This window comes from Citrus sinensis, chromosome 2 (assembly GCF_022201045.2).
Source record: "Citrus sinensis cultivar Valencia sweet orange chromosome 2, DVS_A1.0, whole genome shotgun sequence".
In the NCBI taxonomy this organism is placed as follows: Eukaryota; Viridiplantae; Streptophyta; class Magnoliopsida; order Sapindales; family Rutaceae; genus Citrus; species Citrus sinensis.
The window spans coordinates 4,846,257-4,873,283 of NC_068557.1; the positions used below are offsets into that span (position 1 = coordinate 4,846,257).

A 27,027-nucleotide genomic window follows, 5' to 3' on the forward strand; every position below is an offset into this window, starting at 1 on the left:
TTGAATCTGAAAATTACAAGCCTTTTTATATATGAGTAGAAGATTCTACACACATTGCACACACGCACAGTTTACTGCTAACAATCTCTATAACAAATTATAACAAACTTTAGCTGACTCAGCTGCCATGTCAGCATACTCATTAACTAACTAATTCTATTCTTAACAAACAGTATTTACATGACTAGAAGTTATCAGCGGACAAAACTACATGTAGAATCCAAACACAACTTATTTACAGGCCTCATTATCCAAATTATCAGTCCTACTTTTGAAAAATTTACACAACATGACATACAACAGCAAGCTCAAAGCACTTGCCAAGGCCAAAACCCAGTAGTATAAGTCTAGTCGGGCTTCTTTCATATCATCTGAAAACCAGCTCCGTCCATTTCTTGAACTAGATAAAGCTTCAATCACTGTGATCAATAAGGCACTCAAAAAACTTCCCACACCGAAAACACTTGTATACAAAGCAAAGCCCATTGTTCTCATTCTAACTGGCACCTCATTGTAGAAAAATTCTTGCATACCAATAACCGTGAAAATGTCTGAAATGCCTAAAAGAATGTATTGAGGTAGCAACCAAAAAATACTAAGTGGCACGGTTTCTGAATATTGTTGGTTCATCTCCAGCCTCTTTGTTTCAACAATTGCAGCTATGATCATGGCTATAATGGAAAGAAACATACCTATTCCCATTCTCTGCATTACAGTGATACCTTTTTCACAGCGGATTATAATGTGTATGAAGGGAATCAAAATTTTGTCATACAAAGGCATTAGTAGTATTATCGAGACTGTAATAGCACTTTGAAGTGTAGCCGGTGGGATCTTGAAGTTGCTTCCAATATTCCTCTTCATTGTCATGCCTTGTTTAGTAAAGAATGTAGCAGGTTGTTGAAAAATTACTGCAAACATGAGTAGCATTGTCCATATGGGAAAAAGCTTCAGTACAACTTTGGCATTTTTAACAAGATGGTTGCCACTTTTGGGATACTCATCCTCATCCAACTCCTTACTGCTGCCCAATTTTTTATTACCACAAAGAGGTTTTTGCTCTTGAAGCCTATCAGCAAAGTAAAATTTATTATCAGAATGCACATTAATTACAAAATGAAGCTGCCTAATAAGGTTGTATGCTCTTTTAGCCCTAAAGTATGAGTGAAATAGAGATTTTGAGTTTTTAAAAATTACTCAAAAAGTCACTATTTTATGATAAAATCTACTTAATTATTATCTATTTTCTATATCATACATAAATTTTACTTTACAATTGAAAAGAAAATTTAAATACAACCGCTACAAAAAAACATGGTTGTTTTAAGTATTTTTTGATAAATAAAATTTGAGTAGATAGTGAACTTAAATTATAGGGACTAAAAGAGCATTTACCCCATCGAAATAATTAATTTCAAATTCAAACTTACTCAAGCTCCACTGTATCAGAATTGTCAATGGGTAAGACGATTTTGCTGTTCTTCAATTTTGACGCAGCTGCTTTGATGGCTTGAACTATGTTGATCAATGACACAGTACACTTTAGAGTCTCATCTGACTTGTACCTATAGATCTGGCTTCCAAATGAGAAAAATGCTGTTGAAGTAACCATAGCAATTGTGGGAATGGCAAATCCCAGAACCCAACCAAAGGTATCTTGAATATAAGACATAACAGTGACACCCAAAAGGCTACCACTACAAACACCAAAATACCACCATTTGAAGAACAAGCTCTTCTTGTCCGATTTCTGATTGTCTGTTGTGGTTGGCAATTCGTCATCGCTGTCAAGTTGGTCTGCTCCAAATGCTTGCAAAGATGGATTATACCCCCCTTGACCTAGTGAAATCAAACATAGAGACCAAAATAGGAAAGCTGATGAAGAGCTTATCTTGTTTGTAGTAGACCATGCCCAAGAAAATGCCGTTGATGTCAATGCCACAAGTCCCTTAACAAAGAAAAAGTAAAAAATCATCGACTACTGAAATATTTCAAAGGACACAGTCACACAGCTAACATATAAATATCCACTTTTGCTTTTGGTTAACATTCATATTATAAATATAAATTTTAACATTTATATTAATATTAAAACATTATTTTAATTAGTGCTACAACTTGTTATCAATAATTTCAATATGATTTATTAATTGTTTATAAATTTTTTCCTTAATAAATACTACGATTTATTATGTGAGGTAGTATACCCACTTCTACAAATTTTTCTATAATGAATTACTTAATTTTTCTACAACAAGTTACTTCAAAAATTTTTAAATGAAATGGTAGGCCCTGACTAAACTTAGTGGTGCAAGAAATGTGAGAAAGCAGTACTGATGGATAATGATATGATTCCTATTATTGTGTAAAGGGAAAAAGTATTCGGCACTAAGGTACACGACCTTGCATGCTTTAATTAACTGTGATAACATGCATGTAACATCATGAACATTGACGCATATGTTTCAATTAATCGTGATGATATTCATAAACACATAATAAACAATTAATACATGAATAAGAAATAGTAGGCAAGGGGCATAAAAGACTCCCCGCGAAAAAGGAAGGCCCACATCATTTTATTCAGTAGAATCAACGCTTGACCACAAAATTTTCCAGGCACTCAAATATATAACTTTAGAAATTTTGTCGGAGTTAATGATCTATGACTAGACTTACCTACTTGTTAATGGAAAACGATAATATATTCGTGAATCGTGAGTCATCGTCCATGCGTATGCACTTAGCATGTTATATAAACAATCTTTCTGGAGACTAATTAAGGCAAGTTATTAGCCAGGAAATGGTTATATTAATGACAGTAAATAATAAGTGTTGAGAGTTAAATATTTTGTCATTTGAAGAGATATACCATTATAGAATTTTGTGTTGTTGAGTTTTGTTGTAGTGACTCTATTAGCAAACTGATCATTAAGAAGGAAATAATGACATTGACACTTATCTCTACAATTTTATGATTCTCTTTTGTCCCATTTATGTTGAGATAAATAAATAAATAAAAATAACTATTTTTATAATTGAAATGAGTGTTTTATATATATATTTAGAGAGAGAGAGACATAGAGACTGCAAACTTGAGTAGGTTATAGCATAAAACTATAATGAATAAGCTACAAAATTTAGCAGGCTATAACAAAAATGTTTAAAATTAAGGTGGTTGAAAGTAAAATTCACATAAAATAGTTCTAAACATTATTTTCATTTTAGACTTGGGTGGTGGACAGGGCCACCCTACAAACGTGCATGGTGCCGCCACGGCACAGAGTACTATGAAAACGGTAACAGATAGAGTAGTAAAACATTATAATTGCAGGAGGAAATGTCATTTTTCCTTAAGAAGAAGAGAAGAAATTAAGGTGACTAACCACAACATAGATGAATGAAAAGGCAAGAATGGTGGAATATCGATCCCAGTAAGAGTCAGCAAGTGGTGCCAATACCAGCGGCAGCATCGATGTGAAGCCACACCAACTGTTAACAGTCTTTGCTGCTGAAGAGTTGCTCATTTTCACAACATCCGTGAGGTAAGTTACCAGATTTGATGCCACCCCTTTGAACGCAAACCTCTCCTTACCAGCTATCACTACACATTAACAAATAAAAAAAAATGAATTATAAAATATATATAGATATCGAGATATAGTGTTTATATTAACCTAGAACAAATAATGATGAGAGAATCAGTACCTATGAGCATAATACAAGATTTACTTAGCCCCATGATTAGTTTCTGTTGGGCTGGTCTCTAGTCTTCTAATACGAGAACGGAATATGAGTATTTAAGAATAGGAAGAGAGCATAACAACAACAGGATGTGATTATATCATTATCTGTTGCCAAAGCCACTTCAAAGTTTCGGCCAGCATTGGCTCTCCCTTGCCTTTTAAAAGGTTAATTTAAAGGCTTGTCTCCGAATGGAGCACTAGACAAATCAATCAATCAATCGATCACTAAATAAAGTTGCGCAACGATAGCTTGCATTATTTAAGAACGATAAAAGATTGATGCCCCCACTTTCAGTTGGAAATGTTGTCACACTGGCATGTTATCGAGGAGCTAGCTTAACAAAGAGTGTCGACATATATTCTATTAAAGGATATGAATTTAGATATTCGGTGTTGAGCTGTGCCATAACTTTTTAATTACAATCTTTTATAACACTTGTATTTATAACATTATATAATTAAAATTTAATTAAATATTAATTTTTATATAGCAAACCGCATATCATTGGCTGTATTATAAAATAAAATAAAAAAACTTCCCAGCATTAAATTTAAATTCGGCTTATATATTATGAATATTAATTTAGATATATAACAAATTCACACATGCCACGTAGCTGACATGTCTCGTCTTGACACGTGGCAGGTCCAGTTTTCTGCCAGGTCAGCCCACTAGAGTACTCGAAATATCGGCTAGTAATAATTATGACACCATTCTAGGAGAAATTCTACAAAGAGAAGAAAGATAAAGACTACTTATGCATGCAGTTGACGTCTACATTCCTTTGAGTAAAGCTTTTGAGTACTGTCCAAGATAGTTGCGGGGAATATTTAATTTCCATATTAATTTGCAATTTTTTTTATGGGTTAAAATTTCAAATTTAGCTCATGAAATTATACAAAATAAAATTAAGTTGGCGTAAATCTTAAGTGCTGATTGTTTCAGTTACTCATAACGTACGCTAGAAACGTAACTGTGCAAAGGGCAACTGAAGCTTTATTTTGCTTTACGTTATGGAGCTTTTATATGTGACAATTGCATGGCATTCGCTTATAACTGTAAAGCCCACGTGCAAACACACCACAGGCACACACTAAACAAAGAGATACGAACAAGATCGCGGAATAATTACAGTGCTAGTTGACAAGGATCGCTTATACGAAGAAGAAGCAACCATCTTAAAATTACTAGACTGCCCTTAATCATGGACTCATAATTTGAGTTGATAACAAACGTGAACTTGTCATGCAAATTTCTTGGTGCTCCTAATGTGTACTCCTTTTCGACTGATTCTTGCCATTATATGGGTGTGCATCCGGACTTGTGCCATTCTAGTCAGCCTTATTGTCTAGACTTTGTCATGTTATAAAATAGTATGGACACAATCCTGCATAAGTTTACCTCTGATGGCATTATATAAAATCTCACGGGCCCAACTTGCACTAAAAAGCTAACTCCACGGTACATGAGATCTTACTCAAGCCTTATATACTTAATTCAAGATCATTTCTCTTAGCCAATGTATTAATGTCCTTAAAAGCATTACATCTAGCGCTACAAGGCCTTAACTGGATGAGTAATGTGTAGGATTTTCTAATTTGTCTAGATCGATCAAAGGATTTTTTTTTAATACACACACCATACACATAATTTTTATCAAGGTATCTGAGATACTAAATTATTTGACGAGAATTTGAATTAATGCACAGCACAATTCAGATCAATATGTTATCAGAATTCTTAATAAACCCAAAATTATCATTATGAAGGAAAGTACATCTAACTATAAAAAACTATAAAAGGAATAGATTTTGAGTGGTCTCAGTGCATACTCTCTCATCTATTAAATTCTTACCGTATCTTAAAAATCAATAAATAATAAAGTATCAATGATACCTCCTTGGATGGACATCTAGTTTATCGTTTTGAAAATTGCCTTGCTGGGGTAAAATTTGATCACGCAAAGGAGCTGTTTTCATGAAATATATACACGTTCAATAATACCCGAGACTTTCTCCTAAAAGAATACGAAGCAAGGAATCTAAAAGGGTTAAAATGTCATTTGCCTTAACCATTAGCTTCTTGACGACTTCTCCGGAGCTGTAGCAAAGACTTATCAACTATACAAACATGGCTTCCGTTTAGTGGTTCACTGAGATGGATATCACTTGGCATATTGTATAGAAAGTACCACCAATCACAGCTTCGACAAATAAACATGTGGTTATCTACGCAAATAGCATGCAAACCCCACTTCGCATCTCCACTTTGTTTGGTTTTTGTCTCAAAATTAAAGACGTATCTTTTTATGCTACGTGGCCAATATACACTGTTCGGTTCTGCTTTGGATCCTACTCCCAAGCAGCAGATGCTTGATAATGAGCTAAGGCCTAACAATTAATTGGACAAATAATAGAGCTGATATATACCTGTAGATTTTTTTGTCCAAGGTATCTTTCTCAGTTCTTTGTTTTTTCTTTTTAAAAAGAAAGAAACTTCATTGAAAGAGAAAAGCATTATTACAGAAAAGAGAGATTGAGACCACCACTGGAGAATTCTCTAGCCATCTCACAGAAGGTGATTAAAAAAACAGAAAGCCAGTTTATGACAAAATATATAATGGAAAAAAATGTGAAAAAAATATTGGTTTTGAGATGTTAAAAAAAATATACATTTTTCTTTTACATTTAACTTGCCTCCAAATCATAAGAGTTTGATAGCAAATTTTTTACATAGAAAATTAGGTTATGAAACAATAAAGTTGAAATACTACACCTAGATATATATTGAGAATTTTTCAGAACACTCTAATGAAGAGCTTTACTAACGTAAAAGAAATTTAAAAAAGATGTTAGAAAAGAGAGAGAAAACTAGAAAAACTATTTAGAAGAGTAATAGTTACTAGAGTTTCATAAAGAAAGGATTACGTGCAAAGGAACAAGACTCCTATGCCCTAATTATAGTGCCAAAAAAGAAAAAAAAAGATTAAGAAAATGATCTTGTTCATAAGTTACATAATAATATAGCTTATATCACACAGAAGTTGTATTAACAAACTCAAATATAATTTGGTAAACATAATTTTGAGTTGCTGAAAACTATTGTTGAGTTAATATAAGTTACATTATAACGTAACTTACCAACACTAAGAAATTCTTATAAAGGAGAGTATGGTACAACTTAATCAAAATCACATCACACGTATTAATTTTTTAATCTCATGCAGGCTATGATTAGTTCATATTAAATGTATGTGTACGTATTAAAATTTTAGTGGTTGATGCATGCATGATGTGGTGGTGCGATTGTCTTATGAGAAAGACATCCTAATAACCTTAATTTCATTGGAGTTCCAGCTTTTCGCTGTAAACGTTTACTTTAAAAACCACATATTTTGTGGATCAACTTGGGTTCCGTTTGTGATTGAGGTGATATATATTTTAAGGTACAACTGCCGTAGAAAAAAAGTTGTAACTATCAAATAAAAAGTTAATAATATAAAGTAAATATAAATTTTAAATAAATTAATTTTAAAAAAATTATTAAATATATAATAAATTTTTTAATATACAAGTGAAAAATCATATCAACATATATTATAAGCTACAACAGCTAATGTTTACTAAACACTTTAGTGTTGTAGTTTTTAAGATATAGCTGCACAACCTCAATCCCAAATACACCCTTAATTGGGTGATCTCGTTTCTCAATCCCAACTTTAAATGCAAAGATTACAATACAGATATTTAACTAAACAAGTATCTAATTTATCGTGCAAGCTAAAATAATAATATTATTTTTGGCCGGCAATGATACTTTGAGAGCTTGAACCAATGGAATAGTGATTTGAAGTTTTAGGTTATTAGAAAACCCTAAAATTTAGAGCATTCAAAATGAAAGAAAATAAAAAGCTTTTGTCTTCTATCTCTATCCTTTACCTAACCCTTATATAGTGGTGTATATATACTAGGTTACCAACCGATAAGTACTATTATTTATGAATAAGATATACAAACATATATAATATTAATTCTATCCTTCCCCTACCATTCTTATCATGCCTTAATGAAAATTCCAAAATAATCTACATAGCATATTCTCAACCTCAAAGAAATTTAAAAAAGATGTTAGAAAAGAGAGAGAAAACTAGAAAAGCTATTTAGAAGAGTATTAGTTACTAGAGTTTCATAAAAGAAAGGATTACATGCAAAGGAACAAGACTCCTATGCCCTAATTATAGTGCCAAAAAAGAAAAAAAAAAGATTGAGAAAATGATCATGTTCATAAGTTACGTAATAATATAGCTTATATCACACAGAAGTTGTATTAACAAACTCAAATATAATTTGGTTAACACAATTTTAAGTTGTTGAAAACTATTGTTGGGTTGATGCAAGTTGCATTATAACGTAACTTACCAACACTTAGAAATTCTTATAAAGGAGAGTATGGTACAGCTTAATCAAAATCACATCACGCGTCTTAAATTTTTAATCTCATGCAGGCTATGATTAGTTCATATTAAATGTATGCATACGTATTAAAATTTCAATGGTTGATGCATGCATGATGTGGTGGTGCGATTGTCTTATGAGAAAGACATTCGAATAACCTTAATTTCATTGGAGTTCCAGCTTTTAACTGTAAACATTTACTTTAAAAACCACATCTTTTGTGGATCAACTTAATTGGGTGATCTTGTTTCTCCATCCCAACCTTAAAAGCAAAGTTTACAGTACAAACATTTAACTAAACGAGTATTTAATTGATCGTGCAAGCCAAAATAATAATATTATTTTTGGCCGGCAATGATACTTTGAGAGCCTAAATCAATGGAATAATGATTTGAAGTTTTAGGTTATTAGAAAACCCTAAAATTTAGAGCGTTCAAAATGAAAGAAAATAAAAAGCTTTTGTCTCCTATCTCTATCCTTTACCTAACTCTTATATAGTGGTGTATAGATACTAGGTTACCAACCGATAAGTACTATTATTTATGAACAAGATATACATTAACATATATAATATTAATTCTATCCTTCCCCTACCATTCTTATCATGCCTTAATAAAAATTCCAAAATAATCTACATAGCATATTCTCATCCTCACCTACCATATCTTTTTTTGCGCACAACATTACAATTTACAATATTGAATTCATAGGATATTACCACTTCCCCCCTGTTGAAATCATGTCACTTTTTTTCTTGTTGAAATCATATTTTACCAACTATTTCCTTAGAATTTTCATAATAACCATTTTCCCATAACTCTACAACTTTGTAAAAGAATGATGAGATAGGTCATTTGCTTGACATTTGTTATTAAAAATATTAAAATCCACATTTATTAAAATACAAATGTTCAAATATTCAAAGATAAAAATATCTAAGTAATTATTAAAAAAAATTAACTTATTAACCCCAGAACAATATTTTATTATCTGTCATAACATTTTATTTTATAAATAATAAGAGTTTAGCATTACATAAGGTGAGACTCATGAAAGTTTAAAAAAATTAGACTATTTCGTTAAAATTATGACACTAGAGGGCAATGAAAATATTATGGGGTACATGGCAAAGGAGATTTCTTCCAAGGGAAAGTGACAGTCTCTCAAACAAAAAGCAGAAGTAAATGTAAAATAAAAAATGTGGTATTATAATTATTTATTTTTGGCATACTATAATTATTATATTAATTAGATGACTCATCTCGCATCAACTAATATTCGTGGAATTTTAGACGAATTTAATTATGCTTCCTAACTTTCAGGGGAAAAAAAAACTTTGTTTTGGAAAATCCTTCTTTTGTCAACTTTCTAGATACTAATGAGATGAAACGATAAGGATTCATGAAACAAATTCTTTTTTTTATTATTTTTTTAACTTTTTTTATTTTTTGGTAGGTGTGATCTGAGTTCGGAATAATATATAGGAATTTTACAGCATCTTGAGTTATTCCAAGTTGACATGCGGCTCTCACTTGATAGTTGATTGGCAATGTGTAACTTTTATTAAATTAAATTCATATTTTAAATTCTTTCTAATTAAGTCATGAATATAACTGAACCATCAATATGATCACGAATAATATGATTGAGCTTTTTTCTTTGTAGAATTTTGCTGTGATGATTTTAAATGAGAAAAGATACACTTAAAGATTAAATATGCATATATCAAATATCTTTAGTATTAGTAGAAGATTTATATTTTTGATTATGTGTATACTTCAACTAATCATGATAATATGCATATATATATATATATAATGAACGGACAAGGAGCAATACTCCAGGGCACCAAAGACATTCTCAATTTATTTTTAATGATTTTAAAAATAAAATTTGCTTTCATTTTAGAGAAATTTTTAACGGCCGGGTCGGTTTTCAAGGGTTTTATGCGATCGTAGGTCGAGACCCATTAAAAATCAGGCCTCGGCCGCTGCCGTAAAACAATGGGCCGGGCTCAAGCCCTGGCAAGCTGGACCGTGCCAGATCGAACCCAGACTTTTTTATGGGTTATCCCAGAGAGATGGCCTCACACTCTCTCAGTGAAATTTGAAAAGGAAAAAGATTGACCCAACGCGACAGTGCTTTCCCTTTTCATTCAGCGAAGGAATATATAATAATCAAACGGTCGAAATCTCATCACATTACTATCGCTCGGTCCACGTCAGCCAAAGTAAACAAAGTCAGCCATGACTCTATCTCGGCGGCGGTCTTCCCCAAGACCCCAGTCGAAGTGCGCGCCTTCTTAATTTTTACATAAAAAATGCATACATAACCCGATCAACTCACGCAGCTGACTTGACCCGAACCCGACCCAATCCCGCCATGGCTGACCACCGTCACCACCGTCCACAACGGATCTCCGTTCCTCCACGCGCCTCCAACACCAATACCATCATCAACACTCCCTCCACGCGCTACCCTTCTTTTTCCTATCCTCCCGTAACCCCGACGCCGGCAACATCCGGCCACCGTCCCAAATCCAACAGCAACAGCAAATCATCGCTTCAATTCCTCATCCTAATTCTCTTCTCTCTTCGCTCGCTCTACTCTCTCCTCCCATTCCTCCGCTCCTCCCCTTCTTTTTCTCTCTTCCCTTTCACCTTCCTCGTCTCTCTCCTCTCCTTCCTTCTCTCTCTAGCTTTCTCTCTCTTCTCGTTTCCCTCCTCGAAACGCCTCTTCAATCCAAAGCAACATCAAAACCCACTACCCATTTTCCCCCTCAACAAATCCCTACTCGCCAAATCGTTCCTCTTGGCTTGTGTCTTTCTCCTCAGGTTCCAGGCTCTCAGGTACTGCGGCACTGCTGCTATGATCTTGGCCGAAATCTCCGGTAATGTCGCCGGACGTTTTGTTGCCGAGGGCCGCAAAAATGGGTCGTTTACTGATTGGAGTAAGTTTTCTAAAGTTGGTGGCTTTTCATGTATGTTTGTGGGGTTGTTTTTGTTGTCTGTTAGTTGGGATCGGACTGAATGCTTTCCCCTTTCGAGTTCTTTTCTTGGCAAATGGAGTTTATATGGAGAACATTGTGTAAGGCTATGGCCAATGTTGTTGCCATTTTTATCTGGGTTTTTAGGTTGTTACGAGAGAGTTTCAATGAACTGGGGAGCAATTAGGCAGCTGAGTCAAAAACAGGTTAGGTTGATTTCATTGTTTTATACAACAGTTTTGCTTTCTGTTCCTGCCCTTGTGAGTTGGATCGTGTTTGAGAATTATGGCGACGGGGATGAAAATAGTATATCTTTTGCGAATTTAGCATGGCCTTTAGCTAATACCGTTGTATTTGGTGTACTTTTGAGTGAGAATTACAGTGATCAGAAGTTTGTGATTTCGGCTGATTTTCAAAGAGAGTTTGTGGTTACCTTAGTTTGTACTATTGTCTTGGAGTTGTTTTATTATCCTGAGCTTTCGCTTTGGGGATTGTTGCTATGCGTGTTATTGTTATATTTTGCTGTTAGAGAATTAGATCCTGTTTATTCAAATTATCATGAATTGGGATTTGAATCGTCGGAGTCATTCAGTTCTTTGATCATGAAGCCTATCCGCCACATTTTGAGTGAGAGGAAGTCTCGTAAGATTGCCCTTTTCCTTTTGATTAATACTGGTTACATGGTGGTTGAATTTGTTGCTGGGTTCATGAGTAACAGTCTTGGATTGATATCAGATGCGTGTCATATGTTATTTGATTGTGCTGCATTGGCGATTGGATTATATGCTTCTTATATATCGCGTTTGCCTGCGAATAGTCAGTTCAATTATGGTCGAGGGAGATTTGAAGTTTTATCAGGGTACACTAATGCCGTCTTTCTTGTTTTGGTTGGGGCGCTAATTGTGTTGGAGTCATTTGAGAGGATATTGGACCCTCAGGAGATATCAACTAATAGTTTGTTGACTGTTTCGATTGGAGGGCTTCTTGTGAATGTAATTGGTTTGATTTTCTTTCATGAGGAGCATCATCATGCTCATGGTGGTGTGTGCTCTCATTCACATTCTCATTCTCACTCACATCCCCACCATCATCACCAACATTCACATGATCATGAAGGCCATGGCAAGCGTCAGGAATGTATCTCCATTTCCCATGAAAGCAATGAAAAATCATGTTCTTCCCATGATCATCACCATTGCACCGGGCATACTGCTCATCATCATGGCCGCCGTGACCACTGTGACTCCACTCTTAAGCATGAACATACTCATGGATATGATGACCAAGGCCTCGGCGATCAACATAGTCACCGCGACCATACTCACAAACACAATAACCATTACCATCATCATCCTGCCAACCACAACTTCCATGCTCGTGAACATGATGATCATGACCATCATCATCATGCCGACCACCATGTCAATCAAAGCCTGCTTCATAGTGCTTCAAAAAGTTTGCATGCTCACTCAAATGAGGAACCACTAAAGCATGACCGCCGGCACATTGACCACAATATGGAAGGAATCTTCTTGCATGTATTGGCAGACACCATGGGAAGTGTTGGAGTTGTTATATCAACCCTGTTAATTAAGTACAAGGGCTGGCTTGTTGCTGATCCTGCCTGCTCAATATTTATATCTCTGTTGATTGTATCCTCAGTTATACCCCTGCTCAGGAACTCTGCAGAAATTTTGCTTCAGAGAGTTTCTAGAGCTCATGAGCTGGATCTGAAGGAAACATTGAATGATGTTATGAAAATAAGTGGGGTACATGGCATCCAGAACCTGCATCTTTGGAGCTTTACAAGCACAGATGTGGTTGGGACACTTAATCTTCATGTTTCAAGTGAAGCTGACATGGTTTCTATTAAGGCACAAGTGTCTCACATGTTATCTGATGCTGGAATCAAAGACTTGACCTTGCAGGTGGAATGTGTCAGGTAGCTAATGTAGCAACTTCTGAAGTAGTTCCATCTTTAGAAAGATAATTGAGGAGAAATTAGCACAATTGATCTTGCCAACTGCATTTGGCTACAGAGATGTTGTGACGGATACTCCTTTTCAGCAATCTAATAATTTTACCGGAGCTACATCATACTTGGGGAGTTTCAGACAACCTGAGATCGGGATAGTGATGCTTATGTCACATGCTATTCGATCTTGCATTTGCCAGTCTTGAAGGCAACAGTTCGTCCAACAAATCAGCTGACTAACATTCATAGAGTGATAGATCAATCGGCTTTCAGTTTCTTGTATTGCTAACAGGTGGTGGAAAGAAACATGCACATGACTCTAAAATCCTCGTTGATTTATATTGGTATACTTGTATAATTCATGTCCATGTCAATGGGTTTTTTGATATTTGACTGCAGCTGAAACATCAGTTGAAACATTTTTATTTGTTTAAATTTGCTTTAAAATATTTGGAATGTGTATAAAATGGAGCTTCTCTTGTATGGTTCAAGCGGGAATGTTTAAAATTCTCCTTTTTGTTAAGACAAAACAGGGACGGAATACATATTTGTATATATTAAATAACAAATTTAGAGGCATCCACGGCTCTTACGGTGGACTTGAGAGCATTGAATTTGTAGCGCATCTGCCCAAAACCAAAGCTAAAACTGAGTTAAGCTGAAAGAATATCCGACCAAACAACACCTGTTTGACAGTTGGGGGTTTCGTTTGAAACCAACAAACTTCATTGTCACGGAGAAAGCGTGCCAATTCAATTCCGTCTTCCCTCGCACATTTCTTCGTCACTTAAAAAACGCTTTCACTTGTTTCTGCAGAACAAGAAGAGTACTTTCTTTGCTTTCGTCAGTTTAAGAAACAAATAATATAAAGTCAATTCAGTTTTAGGGTTCTTGTATATGGAGAAGGTAGTTGCTGTGATCATGGTTGGCGGGCCCACTAAAGGTTTCATATTTGTTTTGTTTTTTTTTTTTTTTTTTGTGTAGTTTTATACTTTGATGTGGATGGAAGTTGATAATGATTCTTCGATTATTTTTTGAGGGACCCGATTTCGGCCATTATCTTTCAATACACCAAAGCCACTGTTTCCATTGGCTGGGCAGCCAATGATTCAACATCCGATTTCTGCTTGCAAAAGGGTTTGTCTCTTTGAATTATAATGTTTTATTAATGGAATTGGAGCATTCTTGATTTCATTGTTCTTGTGTAGATACCAAATTTGGCTCAAATATTTTTAATTGGATTTTATGAGGAAAGAGAATTTGCCTTGTATGTTTCTTCCATCTCTAATGAGCTCAAAGTGCCTGTGAGGTGACTCTAGCAATCTTATGTCTTGTTTCGTCATAGTTTTAACTTTAAAAGCTTTTTAAGTACCATATGTTTGAATGTTATTGATGTTATTTGCCTTGCTTTAGATACTTGAAAGAGGACAAACCACATGGTTCAGCTGGTGGCCTTTATTACTTCAGAGATATGATCATGGAAGAAAATCCGGTATGTTTTTTATTCATATTCTCTTCCCTTACTCTTTTTTGAGCTATATTGTTAGAACAGAGCTGGTTACTAAATTCTCACTCTTTTTTTTTTTTGAGCAGTCACATATCATTTTGCTGAACTGTGATGTTTGCTGCAGTTTTCCGCTCCCTGGCCTGCTTGGTAAATTTTCTACTTCATATAGTGGTTTATGGTTATAACTGTGATTGGGTATTAAAAGCTTCTTTTGTTTATTTTCTACAGAGGCCCATAAAAGATATGGTGGGATGGGAACGATGCTAGTAATCAAGGTTGGATCACGTGGAGATTGATTTTCTTTAATTATATATTTAAATCCTCCAGATATTTATCATACAACTCTTCTTTTCTTTGAAAAATGTCTGTTTTTCATTGTGTACATTTCCCCTCCATGTGCAGGTTTCTGCTGAATCTGCCCACCAGTTTGGTGAGTTGATTGCTGATCCAAACACCAAAGAACTGTTGCACTACACCGAGAAGCCTGAGACTTTTGTACATACTCACTACTCTTCATCGAATTGTGAAGTTTTTCATGGCTGATTAGTCTTAATGATTTTCTTGAATTTTTATCTTCCATATTCTTAAGGTTTACAATATTCATCAAGTGCAGGTAAGTGATTTGATAAACTGTGGTGTCTACGTCTTTACCCCAGATTTCTTTACTGCCATTCAGGGTGTCCTCACTCATCGGGAGGACAGAGGTTGGTCTTTCCCTTCGGACTTGTTAAATATTTTCATTTATGTTTCGTAAATTTGAACATGGTTGGCCTGGCAAATAGCATATCCTTGTTTTGCCTTGTTCCTTTTTGTTTGTAAAATTATATGTAAATAAGTCAGGAACAATGCTACTGAAAGCAATGAAATCTTTTTGTTTTCTGAACTCTTGTTCCTCTTTTCCTGGATATACTTCATTGTGTTCTTTGTGTCAGTGTCCTTATTACAGGTATACCACACAATATATGTATATCATTTTAACTGCTAAGATTCTTTGCCTTTAGTTTGAAAAACTGGAAACATGCTTATCATTGGATGTGGAAAATATATCCCGCATCGCAAATCCTAATGTCTAATGCCCATGCACAAAGTAAATTATTCTGGAAGTTCGTACCAAACCAAAGCTTGCATCCACACTAAGTTAATATCAGTTTAGGCTGACAAATGTAATCTATATCCAAAGATGGTGAAATTTCATACTATGTTAATTTTTCAGCTATTTGATAGTTGATATTTGTTCAAGTTATGAGGGAGAGGACTATAGTGTCAGATATTTTGGCCGGTCTGCATTGGATGCCAGAATAGAATTTTCTTTTCTACTTCACCTATATTATAAAAATTATTTGTGGGAGCAACTACTTCTGCCTTCCGCTATTTGTGCTCTACGGATTTGAATTCTTGATGAAACCAACGGGTTGCAGCAGCCAATTGGCGATTGGACTTGAAGGTTTGGATGAAATTCACTTTATCCACGATTCTTTTCTAAATCAATCTTTTCTGGGCCTTTCAGGATCATGGTTAAATGGTGTTATCGAATTTTCTTTATCATAACACATGAATTATCATTTGTTCTTTTTTCATGGGTTGTTATATCAAGGACTTTGTCTTCGACTTTGAACAATATTTTTATGCTTCCATGTTGATAAATGATGCTGGATGAACTATGATATGCTGCAGTTGAACAATCATTTATAGGTTCAGCTGCATAATCTTTAACTTTGATTTATATATTGGCTATCATTTCAATGTCTAATGAACTGCAGAGACTGCATGTTACATTTACAATATTTTCGGAATCTGGTGGTTCAATTTGATGTGACACGTGTGAAGAAATATTTTGAGTCTCGTTAGTACCTAACTAGCAATTGGTTTATTGCAGCTAACATAAGGCAGGTTTCAAGCTTTGAAGCTCTTCAGTCTGCAACAAGGTCAACCTTTTATATTTTGTTCTATTCTTTGAAATATTGAATGGTTCTGTTTTTTATTCTAAATTTCAGAAAACATGTGAAAGAAATGGTTAACGGTTGCTCCCCAACCAGCTTAGGGGTCGTGATTACTATTTGGTGCTTTTGTACATATCCATTTCAGTCATTTGTGTGTTAAAAAAGTGTTCTATAAGCAAAATTAATGTGTAAGATCTGAGAGGTGTACATTATAGATGTCATTTGGTTAGCATTGCATGAGCTTTCATATTCATCACAGAGTATTAGGATAATTTTTCAAGCTTTTGCTTTTCCTATATGAATTGAACTCACTCATAATCATATGGCATACATGGGAAAATACTTGTGATTCTGTTAGTATTCAAAAGCTGCAGCTTCTCTTTTGTCTCTCTTTTAAGCGGATATATCCTCTTCTCAGCAGGACCCTTCCTGTAGATTTTGTGAGGTTAGACCAAGATATTCTGTCTCCTCTTGCTGGAAAGAAGCAACTATATACATATGAGACAATGGATTTCTGGGAACAGATCAAGACTCCAGGGTAGAGTTATTCTGGCATAACCTTTTTCTTTTTCCAAATACATTTATCTGGCTTAACTGAAAACTTAGTTTCTATGTTACAGGATGTCTTTGAAATGTTCATCTTTGTATCTTGCACTATTTAAAATTACATCGCCTCAACTTTTGGCTAGTGGTAATGGAATTACTAGTGCTACTATTGCTGGTGACGTGTACATTCATCCATCTGCAAAAATTCATCCAACTGCGAAGGTGATCAATATCTCGTCTTCTTCCAGCATACTGTCCTCAGCTGTATCCATTGCTCTAAGTTACTGTCTATACTACTAATTTTTTTTTTCTTTTTTTGAGAGGATAATATTCAATTAGTATTAAATGGCTGTTCATTTAATGATTTTTTTTGCTTGATTCCTAATAAAATATGCTAAAAAGAATGTTTGAGCAGCAAATTGAACAGGCTTCTTCACGAGGTGGCAATATAAGATTGTTTTGTTTGTAAGTTTCATTCTTAGGTTGGTATAATTTGTGAACTGTCAATGATTGGACGGTGCAGAATTACAATGGCGCTGAATACTTTCTTTGCCACACCCCACATCTTCCTTTCTCATCTAACTGCAGTAACCGTATTGGATTTATTTTCTAGCTTTATGATTTCCCTCTACCAAATTTCCTAGCTAATTCGAGGGTTTCTTTCTCAACAGATTGGTCCAAATGTCTCTATTTCAGCTAATGTTCGCGTAGGAGCAGGTGTGAGGCTTATAAGTTGCATCGTCTTGGATGATGTTGAAATTAAGGTATTGGAAGCTAATGCAGCAACGACATCTACATTCCTATAAAAGGGAAAATTATGTAGTGTATTTTCTTCTGACAGGAAAATGCAGTTGTTTTAAATTCTATCATTGGATGGAAGTCATCTCTTGGGAGATGGGCACGTGTTCAGGCAAGTCTACTATTTTAGTTTGGCATTTTCAATGAACTTCAAGGATCTTTCAGAATCCTTCTATTATTGTTTAGAGAAATGAAATCTATCTTGAGATAATATGCCTATAACCTGTTAAAGATAACTTGTAAAATTACATTTCTTCATCAGATGTTGCAACCCCAAGCCTCAGAAAATGGTTTCAGTGGCATCTGAAATTAATATTTGCAGCATTTCCTCTTTCCTTCCATAATTAATCTAATTTTTAGTTCATCAAGTTTACAAAAGGAGACCAATATTAACAAAGGAAACTTACGAATACTGCTGCAAAATTTGCCCGAAATACTTTGTGAATTAAAGTGAGGCCTGTTATCTCTGGTTATTGTGGGTGACTGATATGTCAATTGACTGATTCAGGGCAATGGAGATTACAACGCAAAGCTTGGAATTACAATCCTTGGTGAATATCATTGCATCTTCATTTCTTCATTTGATGGTTTCAAATCCAGACCTGCTCACATTTGTAAACTTTAACACGCTTGAACAAATATTTCAATGTTGGTTCATTCCGTTGTGCAGGCGAAGCTGTAACCGTCGAAGACGAAGTTGTGGTGATCAACAGCATTGTTCTTCCAAATAAGGTTCTTAACGTTAGTGTACAGGAAGAGATCATTTTATAGAGATTTCATGAGGCCTTCCAAGTCAAAGTCCTAACTTCTCAACTTCTCAAGTTTTAGAAAAGTAACATTACAGAGTTGAGGTACAATACAAACAGAAGCCTATTCCCTCCCCCCCCCCCCCCCCCCCCCCCCCCCAACTGCTCTCTTCCCTTCTTTTCTCTCTTTTCTTTTTTCAAATTTTTATTATTATTGTTATTATTATATTTTAATTTGGAATTTGTTATGCATAATGTTATTACAATCTGGGTTCTCAACCGAGAATTTTGAATTAGGATCACAAATTTTGGATATGATATTATATGATTTTTAACTTCATTTATTCACAAAATAAACGGTTGGAATGTCGAAATGTCTCTCATTTTGTTTGCCGATTTGGATCCTGTGTTTACCAAGTATCCTTAAGTCATTTGTAGGAAATTAGCAATATGATAGACTCATTGCTATACTTGGGACCTGATTTTACCTCACTCCTTCCTTGAAGCAATCCCAATTTGGTTCATTTCATAAAATTAAATGATAAAATGAACCAGTAAAATTTCCATAGTGAAACTAACTAACAGACAAAAAGAGTTTTTTGGGTCATTGGTAGTGACAATTTTTTTTGTATTTTTTTTTCATTTTTTTAAAAGATGGTAGAAGAACAGAAGGGGTAAAATTTAAATTAATTTTTATTTTCTACAATTCGGGTTTGGTGACTAATTAAAGAAAATGGCTTACAACCACTTCAAGCCCCCGCCTCCGAGACTATTATGTACCACAAAAAAGCTAAATTATTTGACGGTTAAACTATCAAATAATTAAGCCAAGCACTAAAAGTGTGTTTGATACACTGCATTATATTCGATTTTATTGATTTATATTGAATTGTATTATATTAGAATGTATTAAATAATACATTAACTTACATTTGGTGCAGTATGGAACATATCATATATTAAAATTATAATTTAATAATAAAAAATAATTTAGTCATCGACAACCAGCATTGACCACCATAGGAAATTTTTAAACATTGTTGGTTTAAGTCACATTTAATATCATTAGAGTTCTCTTATACACAATGGTACTAAAATCACTTGAAACGGAGCTCTCATTTACCGTAGATCTACAGTTAAAATTTTGAAATCTAAAGCCTTGATTGTATATTTACGACAATCATAAACTTCGTTACTGAAAGTATTGATGCAGTTGCGCAGAACTCATGACATGTATTTTATAGGTACTAATATTAATGTTAAAAGATATTGAAAAATAACAACGGTCAGGGGTGGTGGTGGTGGTCAAGTCGCCGGCCATAATTTAAATATTTATATTTAATAAATAATAAAAATAAATGAACGAATTGAATTAAAAATTTGAAAAAAAAAAAAACTATTGTACAAGAACTGCATAAACCCGGAGGGGGGGGGGGGGGGGGGGGGGGGGGGGGGGGGGGGGGGGGGGGGTGCGGGCGCGGGCGCGGGCCTTATAAGCCTAACTTATACATCCTCACCTTTATTATATGCACCAAACACAGTGCCGGAAATTTTGTACAACCCGTACCGCCTGAAACACGCGCGCCAGACGTGCCGTAAGTAGATATTTTCAAACCAGTTTAATGAATATAATACATATTTAAAAGGACACACCTGTCAAATTATTAGATTTTGAACATTTAAAGACGATTAAAAAAGAAAATAAATATATAATTTAGACATTTGTTTTCAAATCAAATAAAACCTTATTGAAATCCTGACCTATTCAGTATTCAACTAAACAAACACAAACGACACCTTGGTTTACTGAACATGCGGTTTTAGTCGCTAAGCGATGCAAAAAGATAAACATTATAATCTCCCACATATAACCCAACTATAAGCACTAAGCAGTGACCCAACAACAAGATTGTATGGAGAGAAGGTAAAAAATACACACACAAACATAAAAATGAGGGGAAAAAATGAAAATAGCCCACATCCTTTCCTCTGTGCGTCTCAAAAGCTACAAATGCGTCACAGCTAACTACTGTACTACAGTGGCAAACTTTATTTTTAACTGGAAAAGCACATACTGTTCATTTTTACAGAAAACTTATAATACAGCAAAATTTGAACCTCATCGCGGTTTTGCTCTAATTCCAGAATAGTAACAGATGTATTTCCTATTATATATTTCGATAACAGGGAGCATACAGCAAAAAGTAAATATCAGGCCATATATTTCAAATAACTTCCTCAGCAAGATTACCACCAGAATGTTCTGTTGCCTTGTCCATTGTCAATGCCTTGCCACTCTTACAAATGTCTGTGCAGTACTTCACTTGATCAGATATTTCATGCAGCAGTAGCCGCAGATAGATGGCGACTCCTGAAGCTAGCCGTGCAGACAGAGGAATATGAAATCACTCATTCACTCTTCTTTGCCACTAACCTCATTCAACCATAATCAATGAGATTGCAGGAACCAAGTCCCTATTTTGCATTCATTCATTTGGCCGCATCTCCAACTTGTATGCTTGTATTTCCATGGGTGCGATGGTTACATGTCCATCCTGAGAAACATCTTCTAATTGCTCAGGGTATCCAAGCATTCCAATGTAATCATTCAGGAGATTTAAAGACGTTGCTTTTGCATTCAGTATTGCCAATCCCTTGAACATGGAAAACAAATTTAGAGGCTCATCAACAACACTAACACATTGTGATCTGCCCTTCTGACAATACGAAGAATCCCAATATCGCCTCTGTAAGATTAAGACAAACCTAGAATCATCAGGTGACTGTTGAGAATATTTCGATGGCCGTGGAACCTTAAAATTCACGATATGCAAATCACATGGCAAGGAACCAGCTAAAGGAGAGAAGGATCTTGGTGGGGGCTGCATAGACAACTCTTGCGGCGTCTTGGAAATGAATGCATGTAATGGATAGTTCAGATGAGCACCAGTGAGATGTGAAAGAAGAGAGGGGCTTAGGGTAAGTGGTTTGGAAATGGAATTTGAAGTGGAAGAAATGTTGGATTCGACAAGAATGTGGAAGACTACATTCATGGCACGATTATCCAATACACCTTGCCCAAGACCACGTCCATCATCTCTAGTCAAGCGACGATCCAGCATAATCTCTAACCATCCATCCTTAAGGCTTGCCACCCCCAGTGACTGCCTGGAATGAACAGAAAACCGCTGCCCATTGGAACCTTGCATGAATGCAAGTGCAGGCATGGGGTAGTAGTTTCCCTGCAAAGGGATCTTGTCATAGGTTTCTCTTCTGCTCATCTGAAAGCCATTTAAGTCAGAATAGAATATCCTTTTATTGTCAATATCAGTTTTGTACCTAACAATCAATTCCCTGTCATTAAAATTGTGGCTAAGAAGCTCAACATGATATTCCTTCTCAATGAGAAATTCCTGTATCATATTGTTTCCATTATAAAGACGAGTACTATGGGAGATGGGGCTTCTCTCCCATGCTGTCCTTGGATAAGAGTAAGCCTCCTCCATCAATGGACCCTTAGAAATCACCATCAATCCACCAGCCTCTGTGATAGGGTGAGCATCACCATTGGGCATGAATAGGTAGGCACCACTTCCCTGACTAGAATACATATCTATTTCTTCTTCCACAACATTTTGGGAACCATTTATATGGCTTATCTTCTGCAACAAGCCATGCCTGACATCAAAGCTGAGAATTTGATGTCGATTCCTGATATCAGCCACATCACCTTCTATTTTTGAGCAAGCATACGGAGTGGGACAAGAAAATGAATTATCTGATGAGTACTTTAGTTTTACTGGTTTTGCTTTGTCACACCCAACAAAACCATTAGCAATGTAATATACCTGCAAGCCCAGGGCAGGAATAGTAGCTTTCCAGTGGAGACGGTGCCTTCCAGTAAAGATCTTGCTTTTACCATGCCGCAATTCAGGGGAAATCTGGCTTTGTACACAAGTCCAGTTTGAGTCTAAAACAGTAATATCTGGCCTGTTAACAATAACCATTACAATCTCTTCTCTTGTTTGCTCCAGAGGATTAAAAATGACCACTGATTGTGAAGTGCCTTCATGAACGTTGATTACTTTGTGCACCGGTTGAGCATCATATTTAGATCTCACTTGTTCTGGCTCAAATTGGGATAGGTTCTGATCATATCTTTCACGGATTCCAAGCAGTACTTCAATTGCTTTAGACATGAAAATCTGCAAATCCTGTAAATGTATGCATCCGAGTTCCATAGTCCAATACAACATGATCCTTCGCAGTACCAGTCACCCCATCATGATGCTGAAAAAGAGCTAAATTCCTCCTAGCTGCAGTCAACTTATACGCAAAACTCATGGGCAACTTCTCACACTGTGCCCTCTGACAATAACCAAGCAATAAAGCTACCATCATTTCCGTTGCACGAAGAGTTTGCTCTAGTACCCGATCAACAGCCTTAAAGAAAGGCCTTGAAACATAATAGCCACTCCAATAGTCCTGTTGTCTATCAGCATAAGTAAAAAAATCACCTGACAGGGAAGGAAAACCCTCAACCTGACCAGAGCCAATCTCACCAGGACGAGAATAATTTATTCTGTCAGCCTCCTCACGAAGGGTTCGGAAGTAGTCATCTAAAGTACCAAATTTAGCCTCCACATTTAAACTGGGATTAGAGTTGATATAATCAAACAGTAACTGGTAGTTCCTAAACTGTGCTTCTGCTTCATTAATGGTCGTGTAACGGAAATCATCACCAAGAGGAACGAGAAGTGTATTAGTCCGGTATAATGTTGATTTTTTCTTATATTGATCCAGTAATTTTAGTGCCCTCTCCTGTACATTTTCCTGGTTGGTCTCTACTGGATTTTGTCTCCACGGGCAGGCTTCATAAAAGAAGCCACCCATTCGAGCAAAGTCAAACTGACAACAGACAGCAGGTTCTGGACCGCAAGTATGAGGAATATCATATGAATAGAAAGGCATCATGTGCACAAAAATATCAGAAGTTTCCTCAGTGTCCCAACTCTGACGCCATATATATTCCAAATTTTGGTGCAAAGCAAGTTCTTTCTTCAACTCATAGTGAGTTCTCTGGATAAGCATATTCTCAAAGCCCATACGGCGAAGAAGATATGCCATAGTAGCTGAATAGCCAAATGGGTCTATTGCCCAAGAATTTTTTGGAATAAAGCCAATGGTATCGTTCAACCACATATTCCCCTCCATAATCTGATGCATGAATGAGAGCAAATATGAATATTCTACAGCTATTTAGGAAATAATTATCAGCACAGAAACTTTTTTCAGTCATCAAAATGAATGCAAACAGAAGAGGTGAGGATAGACATCACATGTGGGCATGTTTGTGCATATGCATGCGTGAATCTGTAGTTTTGTGTGTATGTTTCTGTCACCGAGAATGGTAGCAATCTATCCAGCATTTTTCAATTTTTTTTCCTTTTTCCCTAAGTTGATTAGCAGAAAACATACGCCAACCTCTGAGTTGGCAACATAAGATCCAGAATAACATATTCCCAGGGCAAAACAATGAAATGAGACCCAAACCTACCAAACAATTCATAAGACTATCATCAAAGTACCCAAAACTACAGCAATAACTATTCAACAGCTTATATAACTCATCAAAAATTCAATTTCTTATATTAATCAACTGTATAGGTTAGAATTTAAGTACTTTTCAAAAGCTCATGGTAAACCAAACAACTAATATCTGAGATACATAAAAAATAAAAAAAAAAATAAAAAAAAGAAAATAAATACAATATATAAATTGTTTTGATTATGAGTAAAACAGAGAGCTAAACCAGGGGACAGTAACATATTACAGAGCATTTCAAAAATATAATGGTACAACAAATAAAAGACCGAACACTAAATATGCTGAATTCAACTAGTCACTAAAAGACTGCATATAATTAAACAATGAGAAGCTATTAAAGGTGGGGCATTAAGGTTATACCTGCTCGATGATGGCAAAATAATGTGAATTAGCCTACAACAGGAAGAGAAACGAATAAATCTGTCAATTCAATCCTCAAGAAGAATCATTAGTCATAAATAAGCTCATATTCAGAGAGCGTAGGATCATACCTGAGTTTCTAACTATATCACTAGTAAACAACAAACTTGATAAAAATGGAAAATGACTAAATAAGGCAAGTTGGTGAACGGCCATTGCATGAAATTTAAGAATGGAGCAATATGAAGAAACTTAGATAAACCCAAATGACATTACCTCATCATTCATCACCCAACCCCCTCCAACAATTTCCAACTGACCATTCTTCACTAAATTGGTGAAAGACGCTCTTTGACTCTCAGAGGAATCCCTCCACCATCTCTCCAGGTAAGACATCTCTTCCCATATAAATTTCCGCCGAGCATCCTACAGAAACATCCTTATCATTTTCACAGCTCACTACTCCCAAACACAATAAACTCTAACACACATAAAAATATTCATCATATGTTACATGCAACATCCACTGTATTATCTTAAGTGAAATTAAAAGAATCAATCCCACCTAACCAAAGCTAAATCAAAGGGGGAATATAGTTTGCATTATATCTCCATAATCTACACGAGTTTTAGGATTGTATCTAACTTTGCTTCTACAAAATTCCAACCGAACAGCTGCTAAGATTTTATATTTTATAAGTAACTAACTAATAAGACATAGCATCAGTTGAAAATTACACACAGCAAGTTCATAAAAAATAATCAACAATCAATCAATATCAAAATAATCCACCAATAACAATAAATTTATGAGCTAAAAAAAAAAGACAAAAAAAGGAAATGACCTTGGATAGAGTCTCAACAATGGTGTCAAGTATATGCCTGGATTGGCGATCATAGTACTCATCAACAGTCAGCTTCCAGCCAGGATCGTTATGCGAATGAGGCACAACAAATATCTTGAGTTTCTCGTGATCCCACTCGTCGCCTCTGTATTTCACATCCCAGCCTTGCTTCCACGCGCCACCATCCACGTCCAAGAACTGAATCTTATCATACAAACCCTTGGTGGTTAAATCAACTTCAGCCTCCAAAACGACGCCGTTCGTCTTCTGCTTGTTATCGACCAGGCGATGGTGGCGGTGGTTCCGAGAAATGGGCTTTCTGGGTCTGACCCCACGAGCGGGTTTGGATTTAAAGTGAGAAGAAATGGGAGTCGGGACGCCGAAGAAGAAGATTGTCAGGAGGAAAAATGAAACGGAGACCGCAAGAGCGATGGTGAAGAAGTTGGCGAAAACGAAGTTGATCAGAGCCGTCCGTTTGCGTGACTTTCTGGAGGAGGGGATTTTTGATTTGGTGGCTGATGGCAGAAGGGAACTTGCCCACGTGGCGGTTCCACGCCGTGGGTTCGTTATGTACGAGGAAAACGGCATCGTTCGCTCGCTCGCCGCCGTTGGTCGCTATATGCTCTGTTTTATCGTTTTTGTTTCTGAAACTGAAAATGGAAAAGGATTTTGAATTTTATTCTTCAATTCGAGAGACGGAGTGAGAGAGGCGAGAGCTGGTGGAAACAAGCGAGATGGGAACGGATCTAACAGTGAGCAGCGACTTCTGGAGTATTTTTTAAGTCAAATGAGAGAAAATTTGGAGATTTCCATCACGAAATTTACTTTTCCACAAATACTTTAAAAATTGTGGGATTTATGATTTGAATTTTCTCCCCAACAATTGGGAATTAGGGAGATAATTTGGTACTCTGAAAAAGGTAAAAGTTACTACCTAACTGTATAATTTTACATTTACTTAAAAATAATAAAAATTTCTTATTCTTATTTTCCAGCTGTATGATTCACATCACTATAATTGCACTCTGAAATATATAATTAAAATTTCATTAGACCGATGCTGACAAAAATAGGATTTGGTGTCAATTAATAATAATAAAAATAAATTTTTTTTTTACCTTTTACTGTAATTTTTTTAAAAAGTTTTCACTCCGAAGGACTTCTGTGGCTTGGGGTTTCGCGATTATTTTAAGTTTAAACGACCAATGTTATTATTAACATCTTGAAATTATTTATTGTATTTTGAGTTTTATTTCTATTATTTCAGTGCTAAGTGCTAACAATCATTGATTCGATGTTCAAAAAAAAACTCAGTTCTAACATTAAATTCTTGATCCATCTTTACATCATTGATGTATTTCTTTTGCCAAGTTTGTGTGGCTTGGGGTTTCGCGATCATTTTAAGCTTAAACGACCAATGTTATTATTAACATCTTGAAATTATATGTTGTATTTTGGGTTTTTATTTCTATTATTTCAGTATTAACAATCATTGATTCGGTGTTTAAAAAAAAA

At 35.5% G+C, this 27,027-nt stretch overlaps 4 protein-coding genes across 5 annotated transcripts; 2 read left to right on the forward strand and 2 right to left on the reverse strand.

Annotated features, from left to right (window-relative positions):
* LOC102616258 (protein NRT1/ PTR FAMILY 5.9) lies at window positions 1-3,931 on the reverse strand. The gene is made up of 4 exons (XM_006470349.4): window positions 3,709-3,931; window positions 3,387-3,604; window positions 1,431-1,948; window positions 1-1,069 (listed from the first exon to the last, which is right to left on the reverse strand). The coding sequence occupies exons 1-4, from the start codon at window positions 3,740-3,742 to the stop codon at window positions 232-234; spliced, it is 1,608 nt and encodes a 535-aa protein (XP_006470412.1). The 5' UTR covers window positions 3,743-3,931; the 3' UTR covers window positions 1-231.
* A 6,470-nt stretch (window positions 3,932-10,401) lies between these two features.
* On the forward strand, window positions 10,402-13,637 carry LOC102615971 (uncharacterized). Its single transcript, XM_006470348.4, has one exon. The coding sequence runs from the start codon at window positions 10,584-10,586 to the stop codon at window positions 13,131-13,133; it is 2,550 nt and encodes an 849-aa protein (XP_006470411.2). The 5' UTR covers window positions 10,402-10,583; the 3' UTR covers window positions 13,134-13,637.
* Window positions 13,638-13,786: 149 nt separating this feature from the next.
* LOC102615470 (uncharacterized) lies at window positions 13,787-19,077 on the forward strand. 2 transcript variants are annotated; one of them, XM_006470346.4, is made up of 15 exons: window positions 13,787-14,105; window positions 14,202-14,299; window positions 14,371-14,471; window positions 14,576-14,654; window positions 14,756-14,816; window positions 14,898-14,944; window positions 15,072-15,164; window positions 15,283-15,373; window positions 16,546-16,594; window positions 17,028-17,147; window positions 17,230-17,377; window positions 17,827-17,919; window positions 17,997-18,065; window positions 18,462-18,504; window positions 18,624-19,077. In XM_006470346.4, the coding sequence occupies exons 1-15, from the start codon at window positions 14,060-14,062 to the stop codon at window positions 18,722-18,724; spliced, it is 1,239 nt and encodes a 412-aa protein (XP_006470409.2). In that variant the 5' UTR covers window positions 13,787-14,059; the 3' UTR covers window positions 18,725-19,077. The 2 variants fall into 2 exon arrangements, with proteins under 2 accessions (XP_006470409.2, XP_006470410.2); XM_006470347.4 differs by having other exon boundaries at window positions 17,031-17,147.
* A 1,568-nt stretch (window positions 19,078-20,645) lies between these two features.
* LOC102615196 (alpha-mannosidase 2) lies at window positions 20,646-26,369 on the reverse strand. The gene is given in 5 exon segments (XM_006470345.4): window positions 20,646-22,920; window positions 22,922-23,916; window positions 24,668-24,700; window positions 24,944-25,093; window positions 25,513-26,369. Coding segments are annotated over 5 exon segments (3,501 nt in total). The 5' UTR covers window positions 26,101-26,369; the 3' UTR covers window positions 20,646-21,185.
* Window positions 26,370-27,027: the final 658 nt, after the last annotated feature.